Source organism: Periophthalmus magnuspinnatus, chromosome 3, assembly GCF_009829125.3.
Source record: "Periophthalmus magnuspinnatus isolate fPerMag1 chromosome 3, fPerMag1.2.pri, whole genome shotgun sequence".
Taxonomy (NCBI): domain Eukaryota; kingdom Metazoa; phylum Chordata; class Actinopteri; order Gobiiformes; family Gobiidae; genus Periophthalmus; species Periophthalmus magnuspinnatus.
In genome coordinates, this window is record NC_047128.1 from 35,493,781 (window position 1) to 35,505,809 (window position 12,029).

General features: G+C 40.4%; 3 protein-coding genes across 3 annotated transcripts; 2 read left to right on the top strand and 1 right to left on the bottom strand.

The window, feature by feature from the left end:
* Positions 1–729: 729 nt before the first annotated feature.
* On the bottom strand, positions 730–3,181 carry rrad (Ras-related associated with diabetes). The gene is made up of 5 exons (XM_033991600.2): positions 3,087–3,181; positions 2,499–2,899; positions 2,044–2,117; positions 1,727–1,931; positions 730–1,643 (listed from the first exon to the last, which is right to left on the bottom strand). Exons 2-5 carry the CDS (start codon positions 2,878–2,880, stop codon positions 1,366–1,368), a joined length of 939 nt encoding a protein of 312 aa, XP_033847491.1. The 5' UTR covers positions 2,881–2,899; positions 3,087–3,181; the 3' UTR covers positions 730–1,365.
* Positions 3,182–4,578: 1,397 nt separating this feature from the next.
* Positions 4,579–6,127, top strand: LOC117392991 (ATP synthase F(0) complex subunit C3, mitochondrial-like). The gene is made up of 5 exons (XM_033991163.2): positions 4,579–4,646; positions 4,899–4,979; positions 5,263–5,334; positions 5,433–5,620; positions 5,754–6,127. The coding sequence occupies exons 2-5, from the start codon at positions 4,941–4,943 to the stop codon at positions 5,866–5,868; spliced, it is 414 nt and encodes a 137-aa protein (XP_033847054.1). The 5' UTR covers positions 4,579–4,646; positions 4,899–4,940; the 3' UTR covers positions 5,869–6,127.
* Positions 6,128–6,646: 519 nt separating this feature from the next.
* Positions 6,647–11,132, top strand: nsun3 (NOP2/Sun RNA methyltransferase 3). Its single transcript, XM_033991925.2, has 6 exons — positions 6,647–6,843; positions 7,156–7,247; positions 7,336–7,820; positions 8,132–8,286; positions 8,754–8,875; positions 9,089–11,132. Exons 1-6 carry the CDS (start codon positions 6,685–6,687, stop codon positions 9,393–9,395), a joined length of 1,320 nt encoding a protein of 439 aa, XP_033847816.2. The 5' UTR covers positions 6,647–6,684; the 3' UTR covers positions 9,396–11,132.
* The last annotated feature ends 897 nt before the right edge of the window (positions 11,133–12,029 follow it).

The following is a 12,029-nucleotide window of genomic DNA, read 5'->3' on the forward strand; positions in this document are numbered from 1 at the left end:
AACTTTGAGCACGGCCAAACAATGAACAGTTTATCTTGTTACTTATTCAACTTTAGGAATCCATCAGATTTACAAAAACACGACTGGATCAACTGGATTATCACGTATCAAGTGCAGCGGCGACATTGGTGAAGAAATTATTTACAAACTCACATCAATTATACACAAAACATCATATTCTTAAGTTGCATTTGTATATTTTGGATTGCCCCTTCAGATACACCATCTATTTTTAAGCAAGTCCTTAATTAATATAATAAATTAAGATAAACTGGCATGTTCTCCAAAAGCAGTAACAGAAAAAGGAGCCAGAATAAAACAATCTTAAGGTTAACCAACACAAACACCTGGAATGACCAAATAATCCAGTAGCTTCTTAACTAAACTTGTACAAAATAAAAATAACTGGAAAAGGTAAACAGGTTTTGCCCAACTCCTCAGCGACTTACCTCAGTCTGTGCAGTGTCCTTCTCCTGAGAGATCTGAGTCGAGTTTAAATTGTGTGGAAAAACTGTGTTCTTTTACTCCTTTGGCTGATTAATGGTTAACACTGTGGATAAAGATGGCTAACTACCACATTTCCTTACTTTAAAATCACCGGTCAGGACGGTTCTGTTTCAAGAATCTGACCAGATAAATATTCATGACGACATTAACAACTGAACTTTAGTGTTGAGCTTCAGGCAGTTTGACAAATCAGAGTTTTGGATAAAAATGATCAAACATGGATTTTATTTTTTTTGTTTTATTGAAAAATGTATTCAATGTAAACAAAGAAATTGCAAATCATGTCAAAGACTAACAACAAGACTAACATAACTTATTGCTTTACTTTACATTCACAACCTGAATTCGGTGGAAATGAAATAACACAGAGCAGATTTGACGGGGCCTCAGAGACTCGGCAGAGGCACGACCTGCGCACCACACTTCAAGTAAATCTGACTGAAAATGACCCTGGGATCCGTTTACTTGTCTTTAACAACAATGAGATGTACGTTCAACAGACAATAGCTTACAATATGTACAACAAGAACTCGTATTAGAAAACCCACCCCGAGAGTACGTCAGTCTTCAAGATTCACTAACTATCCAAACATGATGAGAGCAATCTCTTAAGGCAATCTGAACAGAAGAAAACACAGGATTGCAAAGCTTCATGCACGTTACCACCACTTCATGATATGACTTATGAGTTACATCAGACACAGCTGTTTTCTCAAGTCCACTTTTTGCTTGTTGGTGTCTAAAAATAAAAAATATATTTCTGTACAGCTCTAGTAGTCCTTGGGATCAGTGTTAAAACACACACAGCATCTGGTCTTCAGAGGCCAAAGAGAAAATGTCTGTCTGTTGTTGTGCTCCTCAGAGGACGGTCAGGTCGTGGCAGGACTTGGACTTCTGCCTGAACGCCATCTTCTTGTTTTTGCGTGCGACCATGCGACCCAGGAAGCGCTTGGCTTTCTTGCTGATGCTCTCCCGGCGCCTGCAGTTGGCCATGCGTCTGGCATTTTCTTCTTTGCTGTCTTTCCTCAAGCGGATCTGTCTGACAATGCCCTCGAATAAAGCTTGCACGTTGTGGTGGAGAGATGCTGACGTCTCGATAAACTTGCAGTCGAATACCACGGCGCAGGCACTACCCTCTGCAACAAACGAGGAAAAACATTAGAAAATCTGACCGTGCATAAAAATAACCCTAGACAGGTGTAAACAGACGTGAACTTACCGTCTACAGACACTTCTCTGGACCGCACCAGGTCACTCTTGTTGCCCACGAGGATTATGGGAATGTTCTCCGACTGCCTGGCTCTACGCAGCTGAATCCGCAGCTCTGAGGCCTTCTCGAAGCTCGACTTGTCTGTGACCGAATACACAATAATGTAGGCGTCTCCCATCTTCATGCACTGCTCCTTCATCCACTGACTGTTATCCTTCAAGAGAAACGGACGAGAAATTAGCCACAAAAATCATATTGTTCTAAAAAAAGACATTCTGATGATCAATATAAATGCTCCACATGCATAAATAATAAATGATGCTTACCTGTTCCCAAACATCATAGAGAAGAATGGATGCCTCCTCTTCATCCACGATAATAGATCTATCATAAGTGTTTCCTGTGGAGATAGAGAATAGTGCGTTACTCAAAGTGGCAGTGCGTCGTGTGCACAGTGAGCAATAAATCTTGGTTTGTATATGTAATCCTGCTTATATATTGTCTTTTAGGTGATCAGAAACAGTTAACACAGCCTGATTTTTATTGTAATTCATAAAAAATAAGGTTATTTCAGTGTGTGCCCATGTTACTGTTGTGTCTTGGTCAGAAAAAGGCAAATTTACCCTGCGCTTAATGTGGCTTATTGTAGAAACTTGTAAAAAATAAAATACTTCATAATAATGAATTTGATCTGCACATTAATCTTTGTCTAAAGTGGTGACTGTCTGCATGTGGGCTGCTGAGCTCAGTGAGTCACTCAGATTGAGCATCTCTCATTTACCTGCTTCATCACAGTCGTGACTTCCATCCTCCACTCCTCCAAAGACGCGCGCCAGGCTGGACTTCCCGACGCCGTGCTCCCCGAGGAGGACCACCTTGTAGAGCTGAGAGTCTGCCTCGCTGCCTGTGGAGATGACGGAGTCGGAGGAGTCGGAGGAGTCGGAGGCGCAGCTGCCTCTGTGCTGCTCGCTGGGGGAGTAGGAGGTGCAGCGGAGCAGGTTGGACAGCTCGTCAGTCTGTCCAGTTTGGGGCATCGTGGCGCGCAGGTCTCTGTCGTCCACGGGCATGCTTCTCCTGTGAAGGTTGGGTAGATTCATAGGGAATGGTACACTTCCTCTCCTCTTGTCCATGTTCCTCAGTTTGTCACCCTTGTTCAAAGTCATTGTGCTTTATTCCGAAGATCTATGAATAAATATGCCACGCGTCAGTCGTGCGTAAAGCTAAGTTTGCCATGAGATAAATCCATACGCCTAAACCTGATCAATAATGAGTAGGACAGTCAAATGTTCTATGGTGTGATTACATGGCATCACACTCATATTTCCTAATCAAAAAGGTTTGATCTATTTCAAATGTAAAAGCTACTTACATGGATTAGGCAAATAAATCCCCCGCAGAGTCAGATAGTCCTGTATATCCTCGGTTTGGAACTGTGTGTGTGACAGGAGCGTTTTGCTTTGGTCTGTTCAGACTCTCCTCTCACAGAATTTATACCAGACCCAGTGACGTAGGCAGGGATTCGCCCCAGAGTCACGTCTCTGCTTATTATAGTAGTGCGTAATGGTCACATCATCCAGCAGAGGGGGTGTATGCCTGGAAGAGCTGAGGAATCTCCCTTCCGTAAAGCCAAATGAAGCGCGCATCAGGGGGCGTCTGGAGACGCTCTGCTCAGAGGGAAAGCCCACTTAAAGAGGCATCAGATTTATGTTTCACCACTTAAAGAGGCATCAGATTTATGTTTCACCGCTGAAACACGCATCACATTCATGTTGACACTCATTACTAATTACTAACATTCATTAATAATGGATGTAATGCATGTGGCAGCTTCATGTTTAATACTAAGCTCATGAAGACGAGCTGCACTGATGATTGTGCAGGTCAGTCTGGGGTTTTTGATATTACAGCCAAACTGCCAAATTTATATTATTCTAATAAGACGTTCAGGTCACAGGCCTCAGATGAATCACGATTAACAGAAACATTTGAAGCTCTCAGCGTGAATAAAACACACAGAATCAAGTCCACCTCCACCTTTAACATACACATACATTTAATTTAGAAACAACATTTAAATTCAAATAATGACCTGGGCCTTTGGAAACTACAAATGACAAAGGTGTCATTTCAAAACACACGTGAAAATGAATACAATGAACAAGATGCGGCTCATTCATCCACGTGTTCATGTCTTTTGTCCATGTTTCATGTCTTTTGTCCATGTTTCATGTCTTTTGTCCATGTTTCATGTCTTTTGTCTATGTTTTTGTCCATGTCCATGTCTCACCTGAGTCCAGGTCCAGTTCTGTCTGTGATGTGTTATAAACTCAATGGACTTAGTGCATTAAGAATTAATTCAATAGTTCATCTAGTTTAGCCCCAGATAAAAGCTGTGGACATGTATATTTTCTGTCTGCAGACACACGCTCGACCTGTTATTTTAACAGATCCATGTGCACACCTGAGCTTTAAAGTGTTACATCCTCCGTCTGTGGGACGCTACCGCCCCCTGCTGGACATCACCGCCTCATTCTAAAACACAAAGTAAATAAGGCTGGACTTTTTTCAACATGAAAATACATTAAAATACGTGTCTTAAAAACCCAGGATGGAGATAGAATAACATATTTGTCCCTGGTCCCTGGTGCCTCATAAATAAATCAACCAAAGGACCTGCAGATAAAACACATTCAGTCACTGATCGAGACATGATTTTTGTTTTTGTTAGTTTTGTTTTTTGTCTGTAATATTTAAATGATCCCAAATCCCACAGAAGGCGCGTGTCACGGCCACGGCGCGTGCTTACGTCCATACGTACAGGCCAAAGAGCGTGCTTACGTTCGTACGTAACGTCAAGAAACCGGAAAAGGAGAAGTGTTTCACTGCGCATGCGCGTACCTCTCGTGCATTCGACCTTTACAACAAACCGGTGAGTGCGACTGTAACCTCCACTGTTCAGTATAAAATATATAATATATGATCTACTGTTTCACTCTGTGTGTTTTATCTGCGCTGCAGTCAGTCTGTGTTTGTTTATAGTCTTGTACTTTTGGTCTGGCTCTGGCTCTGCAGCGGATTTTGACCTTATGTTCGCTCTGTTCACATGGAACACAATGTACTTGAACCGCCACATCTGTGTCACTGAGGAACTGTGTTTTAACCTGAACTGTTTTATCCACAGACACAGTGATCACCTGTCTGTGTGACAATCTGTCCTCTGAACATGTTGACCTGCGTGAAGTTTGTGTCTACGCCCTCTCTGGTGAGTCACATGAATGAATGAAATCAACCTGTTTGTGCAAATAATAATGCAGCATTCTGCACAAAAAACTCTAATACAGTGTAGATTTGTGTGCAGCCTGTGGGATTAATACAGTGTTGACATTCTGTGACATTGCACACTGTTCTGAGCAATACAGTGGTTTGTTTTCCAGGGTTTTCTCTTGTGTTATTGTGTTCAAATGTTTGTTTGTTGTTTTGTTTTTTTTATCTTTTGTACATGTTATATTGGTCAACTATATGAATGCTGTCTCTTTTAATGTTAGGTCCGTGCTGGATCTCGGGCGCTGTACAGGCCTCTGTCAGCAGCTGTAGTGTCAGATGCCCGGAAAGGAGAGGTAAGCTGTGGTCTGAGCTGAACTTCTTTGAATCTTTGGAACTGTCCTACCATAATAAGAAAATCCAAACTTTTCTATTAAACTCTTCTATTTTGCAGACTGCCTCGCTCCTACCTCAGAGTTCTCAGCAGCAGGTGGCAGTGCGCAGCTTCCAGACCAGTGCAGTGAGTCGTGACATTGACACTGCTGCAAAGTTCATTGGTGCTGGAGCGGCCACTGTGGGGGTCGCTGGATCTGGAGCTGGTATTGGAACAGTGTTCGGTAGCCTCATCATTGGATACGCAAGGTATAATCAGGCACTCATGTGTGTGCGTGTACATATATATAAATGTATACATATACAAATAAATTGCAAACATAGTTAGGGATAAATTAGAAATATAAACTATATAAATTAATATATTTAAATTTCTCCTCAGGAACCCTTCTCTGAAGCAGCAGCTCTTCTCCTATGCCATTCTGGGCTTTGCTCTGTCTGAGGCTATGGGTCTTTTCTGTCTGATGGTTGCTTTCCTGATTCTGTTTGCCATGTAAATGGTAGAGCATATCATGAGGACGAACATTGTTAACAAGAACTGTACAAAGGAATTGTATTAGCAACAACTCAACAGCAGCTAAGCTTCATTGACGTGTTCACTGGTGTTTCTTAGAGGACTGTGACCTGCACAGCTGTATAAAATCATAACAAACCAAAATCATTTTTGATTATGGAGATGTTATATTGTATATTTAATCAGATGTTTTTGTTAACAAACATACAACCATTGAGACAATTAAATATTTTATTCCTAAATGTTTTGAGTCCATTTGTAATAATTGCTTATTACTGATTTGTCATGAGACATTGGGTTTAGCTTTAGGTACATATTTTTGTAATGTTTTTTTCTTCCTTACAATTATTACAAAAATTACAAGTTAAGTTTCATATACTTGACCTTTTGATTTTTTGATGGCATGTTTTTGGGATTTTGCCATTGTGGGGTAAATAAAAGTTCTCTCCTTTATGATTTTATAATGAATTATCTGTGATACATTCAATTTGTTCAATCAGGCAAGAGAAATTAAGTTATTTTTGAACTGCAGCCTGTGAAAATCTAAATGAGACAGTGTTGTTTGAAATGAGACCTCTTTGACCTGTAGGAGTTTTGTCTGTGTGTTTCACCTGTTTCAAGCATAACAAAGTATTAACCGAGACGGAACCAATGTTCGCCGCCTCATTTTCCAGGGGACTGCTTTAAAGGACGCACACATATGACATTGGGTTGTTTTCCTTTTAAACCAAGAAAATTACTACAAATGGAACTTCTCTTTACAAATGTTTAACATGCACAGAGACCTCTTGTTTTATACATGTTTTCTGCTAAATATCTGCGTAATCCTTGGCTGAATGCTACGTCCACGTTCACAAAGAAAGTGCATCTTTCTTGGATCTTGTGCCATTTTTGTGCCACAGCTGAGAAATCTGCTAAACACCTGAGCAAGAAACGCAAAGAAACTCCTAATGCACAGGTATAAATCTGCGAAAAATAATGCATTTATTCGTGTAATTTAATGTGTTCTAGTATCACTCATTAAACAAATAGTCTAAAGTATTAACACATGTATGTATACTTTTGCCCAAATTCACCAAACTGACAAACAAAATTAAGTTCTTAAATAACTTTACAACAAACTAAAGAACTATGTATTCATTCTAACACAGTTGTAGATATTTATGGAGCCATTTCACGTGTTCTCCACCAGGTGGAGCCATTTGTTTTTGTAAACACCTCATTTTATAGACTGGCACTGGTATTGATTCCTCTATTTACTTTTGTCAAGCTTAAAAGAGTAAGAGCCCCATGTGGGCCAGTGTTGGAGCAATTTGACCAGCAGTACAGTCGAGAACTTGGAAATCTGTGGCCATCAGCAAGGTGAAGTTCTATAAAATATGTTTTGACTATATGTCTTGTATATAAATCAAATTTCATGTAAACCTTTTGTGGTATTGGTTTTTAACAGGGAAGTCCTTTTGAACCCTCACTCCTGGCAATATGGTGTCATGCTCAACAGATTCACAGCTGTGTCAAATGTCACTCAGACTCTAAAATCTCTGGGATTTTTCAGTGTCCTGCTACAGACAGAGGCCTCATCGTTGCTGTGTGACAAACCTACGGAGTTTTGTTTGAAACAGCCTGGGGAAAATGGCTCAATGTTGTCGGCTGAGTGCCTCTCTGATGACTCTAATCTTCAGTCTGACTGCGAATCTCAGTCTCTGCAATCAGAGCCATCACAAAGTCCTTTACTACAATGTTACATCCATCCGCATCCTCTGAGATTTCCCTCACAAGCCCACAGACCCGGCTGTTTAAAGCAGTATTACCTTCTGAACGCTGCCTCTCTTCTCCCAGTACTGGCACTGCAAGTAAAAGATGGGGAGAGAATTTTGGATTTGTGTTCAGCACCTGGCGGCAAAGCTATAGCCATAATGCAGAGCTGCAACCCAGGTAAAGCATCCCGCCACAGCAGTCAGGTGATGCAGGTATTTGCATATGGAGATGGAATAGATTTTTGTTACAGATGCCCTTCCACTACAGAAGAGCGTATTTTTTAATTAGAAAAAACAAAAATACAAAAATAAGCTATCTATAATTGCCTTGTTGACACATTACCAGATTTATTTAAATGTAATAGTTTTTGCACCTGGAAATAAACCACATCTACATTAGGACTCAAAAAACTGAGCCCTATCACGGACATATGTAAATTAAATACAGTTTTACATGATTGACTGAGTGTTTTATCTGTTTTGTCCCAGCTCTTCTCTGCTGTAACGAACCTGATCCACACAGATGGGAGTGGCTGACCAAAACCCTGGAGTCTTTTCTCCCTCCCTCACTAAACGGTTGTATAACTGTGTCTGCACGAGATGGGCGTTATTTTGGCCAAAGTGAACCGTCCAAATATGACAAGGTGAAATGAACAGCACTATCATGTTCTCTGCTTTTGTGGCGAGAGTTCACTGTTCAACAAATGATGGTTCATGCTGCCTTTTCAAGGTTGTTGTTTGAAATATATCAAAAAGAGCAAGCCTTTGAAATGTACCTAATAAGCTCAGTGGAAGTCTAGGGAAAATATTCAGAACGAGCCAAAGAACAAAGTGACTGATAATGGACCAAAATGTTGAAAGGAAAGCGGAGGGCGAGGAGCCATACATACTGTGAAAATGAACAGTGGGAGACTGCGTGGTTGAATAAAAGTACCTTACAAATATAATCACACATTTCCATCTGCGCTGCAAACATTCAGTTGATAATTTAACACTGGATTTCACTGTGGATTAGTAACAGAAAACACAGTATTATAGTCAGAATTCTAGGTTTATCTTGACTTTTTCTGTTCATCCATCGCGTTACTTTGTCTGTTTCTCTCTTGAACAGATTTTAGTTGATGCGCCGTGCTCCAATGACAGGAGTTGGTTGTATTCCCCCGGTGGCCTGGAGGGGGAACAGAGATTAAGAGAAAGGGCGACGCTACCGGCAATTCAAACGCAACTTCTGAAGTAATCTACCTTTTCGTATTTCTACTCAATGTTTCTAATTACAGGAAGACTTTAACAAAATAATAATAATAATAATAATACTGATATATATTTGTAGAACTTTGATATGACACTGTTCAAAAAAGATCCCACCAGCACGATTCTTAACATCACTTGACCCACCCTCACTGCAGGAAAATCACTGCTAACATTTTCCCCGTGTATTTTCTGCAGGTCTGCGCTGTCGGCTGTGCGTCCAGGGGGCACTGTGGTCTATTCAACCTGCACGCTGTCCCGCTCGGAGAACTGCGCGGTGGTGGAGGCAGTGCTTAAGAGCTGTCCTGAAGCTGAACTCCAAGACCTGTGGGAGGAGCTTGCCGTTCCTTTTTCTGAACACTTTTTCTTTAGACACGGCCGGGCATCTCCTCTTCAGTGTGGCAGAACGCACCCCCCTGACTCCAGACTAGGGATTTTAGTGATGCCACATCCTGGTAAGACCTGGGGACCGATGTTTCTGTCTCGCATTCGAAGAAAGATGTGATATTTATGTCAACTTGTCCTTATTATGTTTGGATATATTTATAAAAAATCCTCCTTCATGGTTCAAATTCACTCTCAACTCTATATTTTTATATACAGTATACTTTTTTCACATGAATCTTTCACTGTAGCGCTTCTAGGTTTGTTTTTTTCTATAAAACTGAAGTATTTTTATTTCAAAACACCTCCTGAAAAGTGTACCACATTTTACGGTGAGCAGCACAACAGAAACAGCTGCTCAGAATGTCTTTTTCCAGACGTTTGCAGAGATTCGCTGCTCCTGCTGTTATTTTTGCCTCAAAATGCAGCTTGACTTTCCCTTTTCAATATCATGTTTATTAACACCCTCAACAATGTTTTTCTATAATTATGTGCTATTCATCTTATTCAGAAAGTTGCCACGGGCGGCGTCATTATCTGTGCCTTTTTCGATTGTGTGATTTGGCGTAGGGCTGACGATCTCAACAGCAACTTTTATACAAACTACAAAGCTGTTTTCAAGCCACCCAGAGAAAAGCTGCATTGTTGACTTGAAAATCTACATTGTATCGTATTTTAGCAGCAGGACTTTTCTCCGTTTCTCTGTTTAAGTGAGCGGAATTTCAGCTAAAGCGGAAATGCCAAGACAAACGGAAGTGTCATTAGTGATTAGATGTAAAAGTACGACAGATAAATGTGTCTTTGAGTCTTTCTGGAGACTGTTGAGTTGTAATCAAAGCCCATTAACCGCACAAGTGACAACACAACAACAACACGACAACAACACAACAACAACAACACAAGTGATGATTGAAGGTCAGAGCAAAGTGACCAGCAGGACAGAGGTACTGACCTTTATCAGTAACTACATTTACTACATTACAGTTAATATAAAGTGTGTGAAACTCATACTGAAATAGAAGATTTACCAAACACATGACAAAAATGTTCATTGTTATAAGATTTAACACATTACATTATTGTAATTTTCCTTATTATATTCTTTTACAAATAATTGATGAAGATTTCTCTCCAGCCATTTATATCGAGTCACACATTTGTTTTAGACCCGAAATACAAAGTTCCCATAGTTTCCACATTATAATAAAATGTAATGATGTTATATATTCAATAACGAGTCAGTTGGTAATACGATCTTACACTCTGCCCTATTAAAGTAGAAGTGCCAGACTATTACAGTGAGTGAGGCCTGTCGCTCTGACAGATGACTTTTATAATCATTTTTTGCGAAAGTGTCTCCACATTCCCTCAGTCACAGTTCCTCTAGGAGCCAATATCTCCTCTTAATTTAATATTACTGTGTGCTTGAAGTAATCCTCCTGCTGCCATCGTGCCCAGATGAGCTGTTCTGTCTGAGCACATCTACTACAAGTGGATATCACGTAGTCTGTGAAAGTTGTTGACGATAGTTTAATTGTGATAACACAGGCTTTTGGGAACGCCAAGTTGACACAATTAAGATGTTCTAAAGTGTCTGGAGGAGGTTTTGATGAACTGAGATGTATAATGTATTATCCACAATAAATATGAATGGGACAAGATGTCGTCAGGATAAAACTACCTCAGGATCGTGCACACGTGTGTTTACATTTGGGGGCTGAGTCCTTGAGGAGGTGACATTGGAAAAAGCAGCGCTACAATGACAGCACAAATATAAACATGATTAACTGTATAATGTATTTATAATAAATTCTGTCAGAATCATATTTTGTTATCGTGGACATGTGTCTGCTCGTCCCTCCCTAATAATAATATGTTCATAAATAAAAACTTAACAGTTTTAACATTTTAGTTTTACTGAGACCACCAAACATCTCCTTTTGGACGACTCTTACTCAATAAAATGTCTTTCTTTTGCTCCTTGTGGGACTCTGGCTTCATCCACTGAAACATTTTGTGTGACCAAAGTTCCAAATATCACTGTTTGTGTTTATGGGAGTATTTATAGATACTTGTCCTACTTTTATCTTCACTTTTGCATGTGTTTGCAGAGTATAGCCCCAGTATCAGATCATGTGTGTATTCTGCAGCTTATCCGTCCCTAGTTGTACATGTTAGAGGCTAAAGCCGGTCTTCATTGGGGTTAACCGTGTCCGTGACCTTTGTGTGAACTTGTGCTTGTTGATGCTCCCCATATTGCAGCGTTTCCTCGGAGGGAGAATATCTGAGCAGCTTTGCCTCCACTTCAAAGGCTGCGAATGTAGGCCTGCTTTGCATAATCAGGTGGGGAACAGCTTTTTGCCAGAGAGGCAGGAATTAATTTGTGGCAGCGCCAGATGTAATCATTAAAACCCCGGTCAATGACAGTACAGTGGGAGGAGGAGGGGAATTAGCTCCAGCCGCAGATAGAGACGCTGCATTGTGGTCATAAATGATAAAGGACAATAAACCCATTCAGGATGAGCCCAAATAGCTATAATTTTGTGTGTGAGAAACAAATCTGACTAAACTTACTGTATGTAAAATGCAGCAGAATTATACAAAATGCGACGGCGACTTTGACTTTAAAGCTTTTCCAGATTAAAACTGAATCGCCAAGAGTTTCAGTCCCAAAATAAGGAGCAATTCTGTAGTCCTGAGGAAATATTAAAATAACTTTGAAAGGAACAACACAATGAAGTCAACTGCAAAATAG

Excerpts from the sequence above, each read along its gene's own strand:
- rrad (XM_033991600.2), bottom strand. The coding sequence starts at position 2,880 with ATGACTTTGAACAAGGGTGACAAACTGAGGAACATGGACAAGAGGAGA. Across the intron at positions 1,932-2,043 it reads TCTATGATGTTTGGGAACAG|GATAACAGTCAGTGGATGAA; the intron begins GTAAGCATCATT and ends TTTCTCTTGAAG. Across the intron at positions 1,644-1,726 it reads CAGAGAAGTGTCTGTAGACG|AGGGTAGTGCCTGCGCCGTG; the intron begins GTAAGTTCACGT and ends CGTTTGTTGCAG.
- LOC117392991 (XM_033991163.2), top strand. The coding sequence starts at position 4,941 with ATGTTGACCTGCGTGAAGTTTGTGTCTACGCCCTCTCTG. Across the intron at positions 5,335-5,432 it reads CAGATGCCCGGAAAGGAGAG|ACTGCCTCGCTCCTACCTCA; the intron begins GTAAGCTGTGGT and ends TCTATTTTGCAG. Across the intron at positions 5,621-5,753 it reads CTCATCATTGGATACGCAAG|GAACCCTTCTCTGAAGCAGC; the intron begins GTATAATCAGGC and ends ATTTCTCCTCAG.
- nsun3 (XM_033991925.2), top strand. The coding sequence starts at position 6,685 with ATGTTTTCTGCTAAATATCTGCGTAATCCTTGGCTGAATGCTACGTCC. Across the intron at positions 8,287-8,753 it reads AACCGTCCAAATATGACAAG|ATTTTAGTTGATGCGCCGTG; the intron begins GTGAAATGAACA and ends TCTCTTGAACAG. Across the intron at positions 8,876-9,088 it reads ATTCAAACGCAACTTCTGAA|GTCTGCGCTGTCGGCTGTGC; the intron begins GTAATCTACCTT and ends TATTTTCTGCAG.